Below are 16965 nucleotides of genomic sequence, written 5' to 3' on the forward strand. Positions count from 1 at the left end.
ATGAAAACAGGATTTGAAGACGTTCTATGCAGACATGGTTTTACTATAGATTTGCTCTTACCTTATTTTTTTAAGGGGGTGGTGGTGGGGAGATACAGAAGTCAGGCTAGCCCATTGCTCAGGAGTTACAGCACTCAAGACACCCTGGCCTCTAGAGAGCATCACTGAAGCCACTGAAGACTGTCTCTACCAGCCTTTTTACTAAGACTATAAGATGGGCACAGGCCTGAGATATAAGCTTCAGGCCAATGGGTTTTTATGGGCTGTTTAAGAACCAGTACTAAGGATACATTCTTTATGTTTTTCCCTTCTAAAAATGTGACACAAAAGAATAATTTACACCAACTGCTTTTTATTATTGAGTTTCAGAAACCTTTCACAAGATGGTAAAAAAAAAAAAAAAAAAAGAAACAAAAAAGAAACAAAAAAAAAACACCAAAAACAAAAAAACTTTACAACCACAGCTAATGTAATTTTTTCCATTGTTCCCAGTCAGCTCCAAACCCATTGTGTGCAAAGCCCATTTTTTTCCATGCATCTAAATGATAGATACAGGCTATGAAATTCTTTATTCTATTTGTAGCAGCTTATGCAAGTGCAGCCAAACACAAAGCTTCAGGACAAATTATACAAACTTTACAATGTGGGATTTAAATTTAAAATATGAAACATAAAAATCTACACAAAACTGATAAAAATCAAGCACAGATACCAGGATTGAAACTTATAATATCCACATGTGAAAGGGAGTCTTGTTTCCTTTCAAGTGCTTTATTCTGCTATGGAACAGTCGAAATGAAGATGTAAAGCTTTGTGGTTAGTTTAAATTATACACTCTGTAGATACTATACCAATTTTAAAAGTTATACATAGACCAACAGATGTCCCTCAGTTCATCTGGATTGATAAGACACTCCAGCTGGATTGCTGAGAACAAATCAGGCAAATGTGGAAAGAAAATCCACCTGTGCAATTTGTTTGCAGAGTTTACTGATGGGCACACTGCACTCCAGGTCCATGATGGCTGCTGCTTTCTTCATCAGAGCTATCATTATAGGCTTCACGCCTCTGACCACCTCCTGAGCCTCGAGTGCTATCAAATTCCTGAAGCTCTACCTCCTCTGTTTCTCCAATTATGTTAGGAACTTCCGGTCTAGATGGCAGAAGATCTTCTAGTTCCTTTATTAAAACAAACAAAAACCAGGTTGGTTTTAACAGTTTCATCAACTTTCCTTTTGATATATACAATCCAGTGTCGTTTCTTTAAGTGTTAAAAAAGGGGCTGGGCGTGGTGGTTCATGCTTATAATCTCACCCAGCACTTTGGGAGGCTGAGGCAGGCGGATGAGGAGGTCAGGAGATTGAGACCAGCCTGGACAACATGGTGAAACCTTGTCTCTACTAAAAATACAAAAAATTAGCTGGGCATGGTGGTGGGTACCTGTAATCCCAGCTAGTTGGAAGGCTGAGGCAGGAGAATTGCTTGAACCCAGGAGGTGGAGGTTGCAGTAAGCTGAGACTGTGACACTGCACTCCAGCCTGAATGACAGAGCAAGACTCCATCTCAAAAAAAAAAAAGTTAAAAAAAGGAATGTGGACTGGACTTTGAACTCTAAGTAAGAGATCACAAACTCATCACTCACAGGCCAAAGCTAGACATCTTTTGTGCAACCTATTGCTTTAAGAACAAAAAAAAAAGTCATTAGCTGCCAATACTTTAACATTAGAAAACTTCTACAGGAGACACGCCTTCCTGCATCCGGCATGGACACCAGCTGATGAGAAGGGGGTAGTGGTCCCGCCCTCTGCAAGTGAGGAATCTGCTCTCTTCAGGGAGTGCTAGTCCTCACCACCACCCACACCGGATCTACTTTACTTCTCTACAATTCCCTGCTTGGCCCCATCAACATTTACACCAGCAATACTCTATTTCCTAACAACTAGGAAAGCCTACCAATCACACAAATATACTTTAAAATTGAATGTTAACATGACTATTAAGAAACTTGAAGTCAGCTGGGCACGGCAGCTCACAACTGCTATCCTAGAATTTCGGGAGGCAGGAGGATTGCTTGAGACCAGTCTGGACTCACAGCAAGACTCCACCTCTATGAAAAGTTTTGAAAAGCATTAGCAGGGTATGGTGGAGCACACCTGTAGTGAGCCATGATCATGCCACTGCACGCTAGCCTGGGCAACAGAGCGAGACTCTCTTAAAAAGAAAGAAACTTGGCCGGGTGCAGTGGCTCATGCCTGTAATCCCAACACTTTGGGAGGCCGAGGCATGTGGATTACGAGTTCAGGAGATCGAGACCATCCTAGCTAACATGGTGAAACCCCGTCTCTACTAAAAATATAAAAACAAAATTAGCAGGGCATGGTGGTGGGTGCCTGTAGTCCCGGCTACTTGGGAGGCTGAGGCAGGAGAATGGCATGAACCCAGGAGGCGGGGCTTGCAGTGAGCTGAGATCTGAGATCGCGCCACTGCACTCCAGCCTGGACGATAGAGAAAGACTCCGTCTCAAAAAAAAAAAAAAAAAAAAAACAGAAAAAGAAAAAGAAAAAGCCGGGTGTGGTGGCTCAAGCTTGTAATCCCAGCACTTTGGGAGGCCAAGACAGGCGGATCACGAGGTCAGGAGATCGAGACCATCCTGGCTAAACCGGTGAAACCCCGTCTCTACTAAAAAATACAAAAAAAAAAAACTAGCCGGGCGAGGTGGCGGGCGCCTGTAGTCCCAGCTCCTCGGGAGGCTGAGGCAGGAGAATGGCGTAAACCCGGGAGGCTGAGCTTGCAGTGAGCTGAGATCCAGCCACTGCACTCCAGCCTGGGCGACAGAGTGAGACTCCGTCTCAAAAAAAAAAAAAAAAAAAAAAAAAGAAAAAGAAAAAGAAAAAGAAACTTACCAGGCATTGTGGCTCACGCCTGTAATCCCAGCTACTTGGTTGGCTAAGGCATGAGAATCACTTGAACCTGGGAGGCGGAGGGTACAGTGAGCTGAGACTGCACCACTGCACTCCAGCTGGGGTGACACAGTGAGACTGTGTTTCCAAAAAAATTTTTTTTAATTAGCCAGGCGTGGCATCACACACCTGTAGTCCCAGCTCCTCGGGGGGCTGAGGTGAGAGGATCGCTTAAGCCCAAGAGGTCAAGGCTGCAGTGAGCCACGATCACACTACGGCACCCCAGCCTGGGCGACAGAGACCCTGTCTAAAAAACCAAAATCCAAATCCCAAACCTAGAAGTCAACTGTTGTTTAATTTAAAGAACACTTACGGAAAGCTTGTCTGGGTTGATCCAGTTGTTTTCAGGAAACTGCACATCAAACTTTATGTAAAGATCACCTTTTTCAAAGGGATTACGATACTGCGGCATCCCTTCACCTCGAACTACACGAACACATCCTATTAAGAGGAATGATTCATAATTTTACCCAAAAGAGGTGTTCATTTGTTTTTAGAGTTATGCAGTATAAAAAAAATTACAAATTGTAAGAATACCTGAAAACCAGAATCAGACAAAATCAAGATTTACCTGGTTCAATTACTTTGCCAGGGGGGTATTTCACCACAATCTGACGTCCATCAAGGTGCTTAAACGTGAACTGAAATCCACATAGAGCTTCAACAAGTCCTATTTTATATGTCATGTGCAAATCATTCCCATCTCTCTGAAATACCTATAAATAAAGCACGAAAGAAATACATTTGCTTAAAAATTATGGAGCTACACCCTGCGGCACTATGTTCGTTGACTTAAATTCCAAACCTTATTTCTACCACTCACTTCCATGAGGAAGGTTTACTGGAACTGGTAAACAATGGCATATATAAGAGCAACAGCCGGGCGCGGTGGCTCACGCCTGTAATCCCAGCACTTTGGGAGGCCGAGGCGGGCGGATCACAAGGTCAGGAGATCGAGACCACGGTGAAACCCCGTCTCTACTAAAAATACAAAAAATTAGCCGGGCGCGGTTGTGGGCGCCTGTAGTCCCAGCTACTCGGGAGGCTGAGGCAGGAGAATGGCGTGAACCTGGGAGGTGGAGGTTGCAGTAAACAGAGATTGCGCCACTGCACTCCAGCCTGGGTGACAGAGTGAGACTCCGTCTCAAAAAAAATAAAATAAAAATAAAAAGGAGGGGCAGGGCATGGTGGCTCACACCTATAATCCCAGCACTTTGGGAGGCTGAGGTGGGCAGATCACTTGAGGTCAGGAGTTTGAGACCAGCCTGACCAATATAGTGAAACCCTGTCTCTACTAAAAATACAATTGCGCCACTGCACTCCAGTCTGGAGGACAGGGCGAGACTTTGTCTCTTAAAAAAAAAAAAAAAAAAAAAAAAAAGAAAGAGCTATGTATCATGTTCTTGTACAGGAGAGTTCAACTGAAAGTGATTTAAAAACAAAATGATTATCAGGATGGTTGTTGCAGTGGAGGGGGAGAAGCTAAACTGGATGCTAAAAGTTTAAACAGAATAAACAAGCAAGAATGCTGGAGAGTTTCTGAAAAACAAAATTAATGAGGAGGGACTACCAAAGCACTAGACCAGAAAACACTTAAAAGTCATAATTTCTGAATAACAAAAGCACAAGTTATAGAGGCGTGACTAACATCACCAGGTTCTGTAGTTTGATGCTGTATAACTGCATTATGGTAACCAGACCACCGAGACACACAAACGGGCACACTGACAAGTGATATGGCAAGATGATGACTATAGATGATACAGCACTCCCAAGAAGGAACTAGACAAACTTCCATTCTAACCTTTACTACCTTCTATTTTCTACCTTAGACAACCAGTTACATCTGCCTTCTGTTGAAAATTCCATGCCAATTCCACTGCTGCCAACAACTTTCAGAGATGACTTACTTCCCAACACCTCCCCACAGGCCCTAAGAAAGAAGCTTATTCATAATCTCATTTGACTCTTTAATATCTGAAAAGTCCAGGGAAGCCAAAGCTAGTAAATGGGGCCCAGACCTTAAGTCCTTTGCCTCGAAATCCAATGATCTACTTTTAAAAAACCCAATTTATTATGCAGCAACATTAAAAACTAAACTTAGGAATAAAAAAAGGTTTTACCATCAGTTTGACATGCCTCAAACCAAAAAAATCATCTTTCTTCTGCAAATAAGCATTCCTTCTTCACTTCCTCACTACTGTGCTGCTGCACCTGCCAGACATCATTTGACAATGAACCCCAAACTACTCCAAGGATTCTATCAATGAAAATGCCTAGGCATTGTCTGTACCATTTTACAACACAGTCTAACCTACATCCAAGCAGAATTCCCAATTATTTAGCTGTCTTGCTAGCTTTCTCCCTCATATTCCTGGTATGGTGCTGTGCACAGCAGCAAGACTGAATGAACAAGGAAGTAGCTAAAATGTTAACAAATGGCAAATCTTGTAAATATTTCATCCTATAAGACCCAAAGGCAGAATTCTAAAAACTACTCTTATTTTTTGACAACCTAGGAGACGTTTGCTATTTGCAGGGTTGGCAATTTCCACAAAAAGCCAAAATACATAATTTGTAGCTTTGCTGAGTCATGAAAGCTGACTAGCACGCCCTGATTGTCCAGGAGATCAAGTCTGACCTTGTGAGGGATTACAACCAAATTCCTAAAACCTGGATCTCAATATGGCTCAATATGGCTCAATATGGCTCTATTGGATTCTTAAAGTGATTTTTAACATTTACTCTATTTGAAGAAATGACCACCACAGAAGGACGATCTCCTTCTTTATTAAATATATAACCTTTAAATTACAAACAGATAATCAGCTTGCCCACCTTTTTAGAATTAAAAAGAATAACCTTTCACTGAACATAATACAAATTTACCATTTCTCTGTGTTGACTGGACTTATGCACAGGAGAAAATTTTAGGGCAAACTAAAAAGGTAGTTAACCTGTGATGTAATGACTTTCAGAGGAAAGCATGAGTAAATGTGATCAAGTACAAAGCTAGAGTCCTACCAAGTGCTTCTAACATTCAAGAATTTACGTGATTACTGGAAGGGTTTTTCATGAATAGCTCCAGATATATTCTTTATGAGTAAGGTCTACAGTATATAATATGGACATTAAAAATATACAAGTGCAATGCTAAAATCAAAATAACATACACTAGGCTGGGCATGGTGGCTCATACCTGTAATCCCAGCACTTTGGGAGGTCGAGACAGGAGGACTGCTTGAGCTCAGGAGTTCAAGACCAGCCTGGGCAATATGGCAAGACCCCGTCTCTACTAAAAATACAAAAACAAAACAAAACAAAACAAAAAACCCCAAAAAACCAGATGGGCATGATGGTGCGTCAGTTGTCCCAGCTACTTGGGAGGCTGAGATAGGAGGATTGCTTGGGCCCAGGGGCAAAGGTTGCCGTGATCCCAGATCACGCCACTGTACTCCAGCTTCGGCAACAGAGCAAGACCATCTCAAAAACAAAAAAACCCCAAAACATACACTAGTGACCACATTCTTCAGAAACTTCTAAAAAAAATGTTTTGTTTTGTTTTGTTTTTTTTAAATCCTAGAACTCTTTCAAGGATAGCTCACTTGGCTACCCAATAAGTAAAAACCAAATCAACAGAGCAGCAGAGTTTCACAGTGAAAAAACAGGCTGCCTTAGACCAACTGGTCCAACGCCCAGTGCCCTTATTTTCATAAACAAAGAAACTGAGACAGTAAGACTACCTACGGTTAAAGTGCTAGTCAACGACCAAGCTAGAGGAGAATCGCTTGAACTTGGGAGGCGGAAGTTGCAGTGAGCCAAGATTGCGCCACTGCACTCCAGCCTGGGTGCAGTCAAAAAAACTCCGTCAAAAAAAAAAAAGACCAACGCTGGGTGCAGTGGCTCCCGCTGTTAATCCCAGCACTTTGGGAGGCTGAGGCAGGCGCACCACCTGAGGTCGGGAGCTCAAGACCAGCCTGACCAACATGGAGAAAGCCCGTCTCTACTAAAAATAAAAATTAGCCAGGAGTGGTAGTGCGCGCCTGCATTCTCAGCTACTCAGGAGCCTGAGGCAGGAGAATCGCTTGAACCCGGGAGGCAGAGGTTGCAGTGAGCCGAGATCACGCCACTGCACTCCAGCCTGGGCAACAACAGTGAAACTCCATCTTGGGCGGGGGGGGAAAAAAACCAAGCCAGGACTAAAACTGACTCTTATAGTGCTTCTAATGGCACCTGCCTTGTTAGTCTTTCTTACACAAGCCTGTCTTTAGGAATTTGCCATGATTCCCTTAACTTCTCCAGTGTGCAGTGTTGCTCCAGGGACTCCAAACAGATCTAACCTATTTCTCACAAACAAGAAGTACTTCTGAATAAAACAAAACACAAAAAACTAAAAAAAGGAAAATCACCTCATGTTCTTTCTCCTGTAGCAAAAGAACAATGTCTCCAGGTTCCACTCCTGGGGCCTGGTCTGCTTCCCCAGTGAATGTAATTCTCTGTCCATGTTTCATGCCTTTGTCTACGTGGACTTCAAGAATCTTCACTTCTTTAATCACCTTCTTCCCTTCACATTTTTTACAGCGGTCTTTTTCATTAATTACCTCTCCTGGAAAAAGAAGTCATTGAAACTTTCAGCAAGAGTACTATACTGTACTCTTTAATACTCTTATCCTTTAAATATACTTTCTGAATTTTTTTAAATAGCTACCTAAATTTTTATTCAAAGCAGCATTCTGAGGCCAAGCATAGTGGCTCAAGCCTGCAATCCCAATATTTTGCGAGGTCAAGGTGGTAGGATCACTTGAGCTCAGGATCTGAGACCAGCCTAGCAATACAGTGAGACCTTGCTTCTACTACAAATAAAAAAAGTTAGCCGGCATGGTAGTGCACACCTGTAATCCTGGCTACTCGGAAGGCTGAGGAGGGAGGACTGCTGGAGGTCGAGGCTGCAGTGAGTTATACTCATGCCACTGCACCCCAGTTTGGGTAACAGTGTGAGGCCATGTCTCAAAACAAAACAAAAAAAAGCATTATTCTGAATAACAAAAACTTAACATCTTACTACTGCAGATTGCCTGAAGGACTCAGCTTCCCACTATTTCAGAATGTAATGTATCCATACCATGTTTAGGGCAACACGGCTTTTCTCTTCTATATATTCTTCTGAAATATTTAATTATGGTATAAAAAAGCAAAACTGTGATTATACATAGTATAGTGTGAAAAAATTGCGTCACTTTCTAATGGCTAATTACTGGCACATTTGGAGGCTTAGAAAGATGTGTATAACTGATTATTTAGGGGCTGTTTCTGTAACAGTACTTTTGCAAAGTATGTTCTGCGAAACACCAGTTCTTCAAAATGGTAATGGTGGCGGGGCATGGTGGCTCACGCCTGTAATCCCAGCCCTTTGGGAGGCCAAGGTAGGAGGATCACCTGAGGTCAGGAGTTTGAGACCAGCCTGGCCAACATGGCAAAACCCCGTCTCCACTGAAAATACAAAAATCAGCCGGGTGTCATGGCGGGCGCCTGTAATCCCAGCTACTCAGGAGGCTGAGGCAGCAGAATCACTTGAGCCAGGAGGCACAGGCTGCGGTGAGCTGAGATCGCGCAACTGCACTCTAGCCTAGGCAACAGAGCAAGACTCTGTCTCACATTTAAAAAAAAAAAAAAAAAAGAAAAAAAAAAAGTAATGGTACATGAGAAAAGATTTCCGTTAACTTTGGTTTCTTGATAGTGGGAGTTAGCAATTTTAATAAAATAAAAGCAGGCCAAGAGTGGTGGCTAACACCTGTAATCCCAGCCCTTTGGGACGCTGGGGCAGGAGGATTGCTTGAATCCAGGAGTTCGAGACCAGCCTGGGCAACATGGCAAAACCCAGTCTCTACAAGAAATACAAAAATTAGCTGGGCGTGGTGGCAAGCACCTGTGGTCTCAGCTAATTGTGGGGTGAGGGGCTGAGGTGGGAGGATTGCTTGAGCGTGGGTGGTGGAAGCTGCAGTGAGCCGAGAATGCGCCACAGAACTCCAGCAACACCCTATCTCCAAAAATAATAATAATTTTAAAAAATAAAGTAAAATGCCAAGATTATCCAGGAAGCAAACATCATATGTAGCTTCTCATAATTATCTCATCACTTCCAATAGCAATGTGGAAAAGGATGCTCTTGAACTATACTGTCTAATGTGGTAGCCACTATCTACCTGTAGCTACTTAAGTTTATGTTTAAATTAATTCAAATTTAAAATCGTTCCCCAGTCACACTAGCCACATGTGAAGTATGCAGTAGTCACAGGTGATTAATGGCTACTGTACTGAACACTGCAGATACAGAACATTTCCATCACCACAGAAAAAAATTCTATTGGATAGCACTGCTCTAGAATGGCAGGGGTGGGAGGAGCTACTTGTTTTTATAATTAAAATTTTAATCAGAACACAGCCATACCCATTTGTCTGTGGCTATAAAAGCACTAAAAGTCAGAGGTGTGTAGTTGTAACAAAAACTATTTGGCCCACAAAGACTAAATTATTTACTTCTGTGAGGACAGTTTCAATCTCAAAATCAATTCTTTAAAGCTAACTAAAGGTTACAGTAAAATCTTCTACTTATCAGAGTAACTAAACAATTACTTGTTTAGTTATTTATTATTTATTTGTCCCTTTGTAGTTTAAAAGGTTCTACTTGAGAAAGGAGATAGTCCTCCCATGGTGGTCATTTCTACAGAGACAGTATATAAAAGGTTATATTTGATAAAGAAGGAAATAGCAAAGGAACAAATAATCACCTTGCCCCTCTTTTCAGAATTAAGGAGTCACCTTTCACTAACACAATACACATCTACTGTTTCTCTACGTTCACTGGGCTTAGGCATAATGGAGTAATTACTTTCACGCTTTTATTTTTGCAACAGGGTCTTGTTCTGTCGCCCCGGCTGGAGTGCACTGACATGATCACGGCTCACTGCTCCCTTGAACTCCCGGGCTCAAGCAATCCTCCCGCCTCAGCCTCCCAGGCAGCTGGGACCACAGACATGCCCTGAGCCCCTGATTACATATTTTTCTACACTTTTTTTCCTATAGTAATGAGGTCTCCCTATGTTGCCCAAGCTGGCCTCGAACTCCTGGGCTCAAGCAATCCACCTCTGTCTCCCAAAGTGCTGGAATTATGGGAATAAGCTAACGCATCCGGCCTCCTTTTTCTTTAATAAGATGTAAACAAATACCCTTTGAAATAAAAAATTGTAAACCTCTCCAATATCTGCATTCTCAATCCATTTCAACATAAAAGCAGAGAAGTACTGGCACACATACCTTCTCCATTACAATCAGAGCATACAGACTGCATCTGTTGTACCATTCCTGGAGCCAGCTGTCTGATCATGATGCGCACACCCCGACCTCGACAAGCACTACACTTCTGGACAGCTCCAGACTTTCCACCTTGGCTAAAGCAAACACAAGTTATGCATTAGGTTTTTGTCCACAGACCACTCCAATAAGCTATGACACACAGAAACTGTACTTTTACCTTAACTTCAACCCCAATAACTTGTATTTAAACACAATAACTTGTGTTTAAATTGACTTTCAGAAGTATCAGAAAACGTTCTCCCAAGATTTATTTATTTATTGATTGAGATGGAGTCTCACTCTGTCACCCAGGCTGGAGCGCAGTGGCGCAATCTTGATTCACTGCAACCTCCACCTCCCGGGTTCAAGTGATTCTTCCGCCTTAGGTGATCCACCCACCTCGGCCTCCCAAAGTGCTGGGATTATAGGTGTGAGCCACTGCACCCGGCTGTAAGTTTTAACTCATAACAATTTTTACCTGGTACAGACAATCAGTGTGACACTTAAAGAACAGACAAAATGTACCCAACAAACCAGAGGACACACTTACCCACTGCATGCACTACAGAGTACATTCTTGCTAAGTTGGAGTTTGGTTGTCTTGCCATTATACAGATCTTCTAATGATACTCTGGAAAGAAAATAATCAGCTTCAATCAAATTTTGCCACATTTGCTCAAATACAAGATATAAATAACAGCTGATACAGCAAATTCATTATCAACTTTTAAAACAGAATTCAAAAACACCTCATAATCTCACATTAAATCATTCAACTGAGGTTTATTTTATGGCTGAAATTAACAGAAATATTTTATGACTACAGACAGTATATATGCGATACTCAAAGTCAGAGCCCATAGCATCAGGTCAACAATTTGCTGTGGTGGAATTTCTGATAAAGCTGATGACTTCACAAACTCAAACATCACAACCTTCTGTTCTGAGGCATAAGCCCTCCACCCAACTCCTAAGAAAAACACTTCAGAAGAGGTACGATTATTATTCCCATTTTATGTGATAAAACTGAGGCACAGAACAGTCAAGTAACTTGCCCAAGATCACATAGGTGTCTGGCTCCAGAGTCCCTGTTTGCTCCATGGACAATTTAGAAAGGCTACAAAGTTGTATTTCAGCTTAAGTGAGTCACTTAGATGGCATATGTCTTAAAAAAAAAAATAAAAGTGGCCCTACCAATAGTATGACAGAAAGGAGGGAAAGAATCGTTTTTCATGCCAGGTGCAGTGGCTCATGCCTATAATCCCAGCACTTCGGGAGAATGAGGAAGGATTGCTTGAGCCTAGCAGTTCAAGACCAGCCTGAGCAACTTAGAGAGACCTCATCTTTACCAAAAAATAAAAAATAATTAGCCAGGAATAGTGGCATGTCTGAAGTCCCAGCTACCCAGGAAGCTGAGGCAGGGAATTGCTTAAGCCCTGGAGATTGAGGCTGCAGTGAGCTGAGATCGCACCACTGCACTCCAGCCTGGGGGACAGAGTGAGACAAGTACTTATGTGTGGAGTTTTCTACTTGTGGCATCATGATGGTGCTCAAAAAGTTTCATATTTTGGAGCATTTCAGATTTCAGATTAGGAATGGTCATCCTGTAATGATCTGCTTTAAAATCCTGGGAGTTACAGGAACAAAAAAATAGTTAAAAGTATTTTACAAAGCACCTACACTATTTTGTGATATTCAAACTTTCTCAAAATTGTTATTCTCAGAAACTATTTTTTTTTTTTTTTTTTTTGTTGAGACAGTCTCCCTGTGTCGCCCAGACTGGAGTGCAGTGGCCGGATCTCAGCTCACTGCAAGCTCCGCCTCCCGGGTTCACGCCATTCTCCTGCCTCAGCCTCCCGAGTAGCTGGGACTACAGGCGTCCGCCACCTCGCCCGGCTAGTTTTTGTATTTTTTAGTAGAGACGGGGTTTCACCGTGTTAGCCAGGATGGTCTCGATCTCCTGACCTTGTGATCCACCCGTCTCGGCCTCCCAAAGTGCTGGGATTACAGGCTTGAGCCACCGCGCCCGGCCTATTCTCAGAAACTTAAAACTGTTGTAGACAGGATAAAAATTCCACATGTAAGGACAAAACATTACCAACAACACCGTCAAATAATGACCTATCTACAGCTGAGTCTTAGACAAAAAAGCTTGTTGCATCTTCTATACTCTCTGTAACAAATCATTTTTTAAAAATCGGCTTTTTCCCCCTACATATTAAATTACAATTGATATGCACAACCAGTACCCTAAGCCAGAAAAAAAGACACATTTCAACAAAGAAGGCCAAGGAAAGAAAAATGAAGGTAATGGTTTGGCAGGGCTGGCACTCTCCACTAGTGGGGCCTAAACTGGCACAATCCCTCTGTGCAAGGCAATTTAGTTGTATTTATCAGCCTCAAAACACTCATGCCTGCCTGGGAATCTCTGCCAAGGAGAAACAAAGCTTTACATAAAGATACTCATAGCAGCACTATCTATTACAGAAAAAAAAAACCTGGCAATACCTTATATAAAAGGTAAATGATTAAATCATGGAATGCAGTATTATAAACACAGTATTTGTAATAACAGGAAAATTTGAAATGTTAAAACAACAGAAAACTGTTTTACTATATAGCATAACATTTCTTTAAACATGAAGAACTATAAAGTACAGACAGCACTCTTTTGATCCTATTTTCTTTTTAGATCATTTCTATATTAAAGAAAAATATAAACGAATTAACCTGCACTGCACAAATATTACCATTGGAATGGTATTCAAATGTTAATTTCTGAGGGCAAATTCTTTTAAAAAACAAATTTAAGGATTCAATGAGACTCAAGTTAACAGATAACATGACTTCCTCTAATTTACTCAAGTGTATAAACTAGGATATTATGAAATATTTTAAGTATCTGAACTTCAGCCACTGACATTTGCTAATAAAATAATTTATCGAAAAAAAGAATGGGAAAAAAGACCTCCCAGATTTTGCAAAGTGAAATAGCTAATTTCATATACTGGAGAGGGCTTGTGGATTCACAGTCTAAGATCAAGGTCAGGCACCATTCATGTGCTGGCAGGTTAATGTCAGGCTGGAAGCCAGCAAGCTCCATGGAAACCAACTTAAGAGAGTTCACACTGAGGATCAAGTAATGAGTGACTCTAACATGTACACAAAGTAGGCAGACAGTCACTCATTTTTAGTTTTTAAATAAAAGGTAACTTGGAAGATTCATATACTTCAAAGAAAATAGGCTGGGTGCAGTGGCTTATGCCTGTAATCCCTGATCACCTGAGCTCAGGAATTCAAGACCAGCCTGGCCAACATGGCAAAACCCTGTCTCTACTAAAAAAATACAAAAATTAGCCCCGCATGGTGGCAGGTGCCTGTAATCCCAACTACTTGGGAGGCTGAGGCAGGAGAATTGCTTGAACTTGAAAGGCGGAGGTTGCAGTGAGCCTAGATGGTGACACTGCACTCCAACCTGGGTGACAGAGTCAGACTCCATTTCAAAAAAAAAAAAGATCAGGCATGGTGGCTCACGCCTCTAATCCCAGCACTTTGGGAGGCCGAGGCAGGCAGATTACCTGAGGTTGGGAGTTCGAGACCAGCATGACCAACATGGAGAAACCCCACCTCTACTAAAAATACAAAATTAGCTGGGCATGGTGCCACATCTGTAATTCCAGCTACTCGGGAGGCTGAAGACAGGAGAATCGCTTGAACCCAGGAGGCGGAGGTTGCAGTGAGCTGAGATTGTGCCATTGCACTCCAGCATGGGCAACAAAAGCGAAACTCAGTCTCAAAAAAAGAAAGAAAAGAAAAAAGAAAACGATCTTTACACTTGAAATTTTAAGTCCTATAATAACAAGCAGCCTCAGAACCATATAAAACCACCTTCCTCTCATTAAAAAATATCTACCATCCTTTTAAGAGCTACAGCAAAATAGAAACAGTCAGATAATCAAATTCTATTTAGTCACCAAAAGAAGACAAGGCACATGGAAGTTTTTCTAATGAAGGACAGAACATTCTATGAGTTTTTTTTCTTCTACTGAGTCAATATTCCACTTGACAAAAAGTACCTAATTTTTTAACACAACAAAACAAGATATTCACTTGAGTGGATGCATCATGTCCTCTCCTCTTCTTCTGCCATTTCGACTTCGACTCTGATTGCCCATGAAGCCGAACAATCCCCCACCAAAAATGTGAGAGAAAATATCATCCATGCCACCACCTCCGCCGCTGCCTTCCCGAAGACCTTGCTCTCCGTATCTGTCATATAACTCACGCTTCTCAGGATTTGATAGTACTTCATATGCAAAACTTATTTCTTTAAACTATAAAGAAAAGGTAAAAATAAAAATAATTACATTTTCAAATAGAAGAGTGGGGAGAGGCTATAGGAATCCAGAATCCATTTAATTCTAATAAAAGGGACAAGTTACCTTTGACTTGATTCTGCTTCTATTTACCACCCACCACTCCTCAGAATGGTAGTACTCTTATTCTAAAACTAAAATACTCTTTGACATTATGAAAATGTGGCTGTGTGGGCATAGTTGGATTTTTTTCCTGCAACATTCCTTTTTTTCAAGGAGGGCAATTTAAGTTAAAACTAAAACCCCCGGAATAAAAAAATCGCAAATAACTTACTTTGTCTCCTGCATTTGGATTCTTATCAGGATGATATTCCTTGGCTAACTTTCTGTATGCCTTTGAAAATGGACAAAAACAAAGAAGGTTATAACTAAACACCAGTTTAAAGTTTTGTAATAACTTAACATCCACTTTTCTGAAAAGTAATGTTCTAGAGTTATAACCTTCCAAAAATATTTTCTATTCGTATTCTTTGGCACTTCCTCACGATACTGTTTACTAATGTAATATAACCAAGTAGACTGTAGCTATACTTGAAAATAATTACAGTGACGTGAAAACCAGATAAAACAATGAAGCAATACCATAGGGAAAACGTTCAAACATTATCCATATTTTCCCTATCGTCAAGTGTCTGATGGCCAAGTAACCAGACCAAGACCACTCTAATAAATTTGAGATAAATGACTGTCAAGCTTTACGGACTGCAAAACATTACTATAAATCAAGCTAAAGTCACAATTCCTGCTCCCGATGGCTCAGGCCTTCCTTCTAACTGTAACATCATGAAAAAGTCAAGGTGGTCCCAGGTAGTGTCTTTAGGTGTTTTATTTGCACGTGGTGGTTAACTGGGGTCGTGGTGGCAACTTCGGTGGTAGTGAAGTTGCACACTCTCAACGAGGTGTTTGGGTCATACAGCACTTAAATCTTCATTTACGGAGGCTCGTGAATTATATAATACAGACTAGCATTTCCGGTAAGGTAACAGGAAGTCCACTGCACTCTTCTCACTGCCTAAGGAGCATTCTCATTTTTCTCGGCTTACAAATCCGGATGCTCTTAGCCCGGTGAGGATGCTGTGGGGCTTAAACGCCTCGTGTGCTTTGAAATCCTGAGATGAAAGATATCGCAGCATTGCAAACAGCGATAATAAGGCCTTCTATTCATGTTTATTGCACACTCAGGCGTTTGGCTGGGACCACGGCTTATTCCTAAGCAGGTACAGGACATTAGCATTACCTGACCACAGAACAATGCATCCAAACACAGACCCACGCTACCTCCGGGTCAATGGGCGAGGGAGGAAGAGAGGGAGGAGCTCCCGCAGCCCGCAGCCGGGGATCCCAGGAAACAACCCCATCTGCCCGAGGCGCTCTGTGGGGGCGGCCTCGACCTCCCCGCCGGACCTCCCCGCCGTTTTTCCCCGCGGAGCACCAGACCCGGGGCCGACGGCCGCGGGGTGGACAGCTTCTCTCCCGGGGCCGGGATGCGCTGAGCACCTCGGTCCAACCTGTTTTTCCGGGGTGGTGACCTCGACGCGGAGAGCCGGGCGAGCTGCTGCCTCCTGGGGGAGACCGGCCACCGGCGCTCGCCCGAGGAGGGAGGAAGGGCTACCGTCGTGTTTGCGCAGGAGTGAGTTTTATTTGCTGCATCTGCGGGCGGGCGGGGCCGGCGGCCCAAGGTCAGCCGAGGCCGGAGGGCGCGGCTCGCCGCGAGGCCGGTCCCGCCGCTGCCGCCGCCGATCCCCAGCCCGGGCCCGTCACGGCCGGCGCCGGCTCGCGGGCCGCCCAGTAGCGCGGCCTGGCTGAAGAAGACATCCCCGGCCGCGCAGGCCCCGCGCCCCTCACACCCGCCCGCCCGGCCCGCTCCCGGATACCTTCTTCAGCTCGTTCTCGCTGGCGCCGGGCGGGACGCCCAGGATGTCGTACAGCTTCGTGTCAGCCACGTTAGCCATGGCGGCCGGCCGGGCAGTGCTCAGGAAGAAGGTGGCGGAGCAGACAGAGGAGCCGGGCCCACAAGCGGCGTCGGCAGCGGATCAGGCCGAGGGAGACAGCGAGGGGGAAGCGGGGGCGGGGCTGAACTTTGACCGGGCGCACGGTGCGCCGTGACGTCGCAGTGCGGAGCCCGCCCCCGAGCGCCCGAGGCGCGGCCACTGGGTCGGGGTGGTGAAGAGTGTGGCTGGTTCTCTGATCTCCTCTGGGTCCAGGCTGCTGTGCTGGGCCGACGTAGGAAATGAACTCTACACGGCGCACCCCAGGAATTCAGCTTCCTCTCAAAG

At 43.4% G+C, this 16965-nt stretch overlaps 1 protein-coding gene across 1 annotated transcript; it reads right to left on the bottom strand.

Annotated features, from left to right (window-relative positions):
- Nucleotides 1-335: 335 nt before the first annotated feature.
- DNAJA2 (DnaJ heat shock protein family (Hsp40) member A2) lies at nucleotides 336-16741 on the bottom strand. The gene is made up of 9 exons (XM_015442699.4): nucleotides 16564-16741; nucleotides 14964-15023; nucleotides 14424-14647; nucleotides 10864-10944; nucleotides 10275-10408; nucleotides 7370-7566; nucleotides 3532-3676; nucleotides 3274-3401; nucleotides 336-1179 (listed from the first exon to the last, which is right to left on the bottom strand). Exons 1-9 carry the CDS (start codon nucleotides 16639-16641, stop codon nucleotides 988-990), a joined length of 1239 nt encoding a protein of 412 aa, XP_015298185.1. The 5' UTR covers nucleotides 16642-16741; the 3' UTR covers nucleotides 336-987.
- Between the last annotated feature and the right edge of the window lie 224 nt (nucleotides 16742-16965).

The sequence above is a fragment of the Macaca fascicularis genome, chromosome 20 (assembly GCF_037993035.2).
Source record: "Macaca fascicularis isolate 582-1 chromosome 20, T2T-MFA8v1.1".
Taxonomy (NCBI): domain Eukaryota; kingdom Metazoa; phylum Chordata; class Mammalia; order Primates; family Cercopithecidae; genus Macaca; species Macaca fascicularis.

What these genes read in the sequence shown, in the direction of transcription:
- DNAJA2 (XM_015442699.4), bottom strand. Translation starts at nt 16,641, where the DNA reads ATGGCTAACGTGGCTGACACGAAGCTGTACGACATCCTGGGCGTCCCG. An exon ending in CTCTGATTGTAATGGAGAAG is followed by an intron (nt 7,567 to 10,274) that starts GTATGTGTGCCA and finishes TTCTTTTTCCAG; the next exon opens with GAGAGGTAATTAATGAAAAA. An exon ending in TCAACCCAGACAAGCTTTCC is followed by an intron (nt 1,180 to 3,273) that starts GTAAGTGTTCTT and finishes GTTTTAATAAAG; the next exon opens with GAACTAGAAGATCTTCTGCC.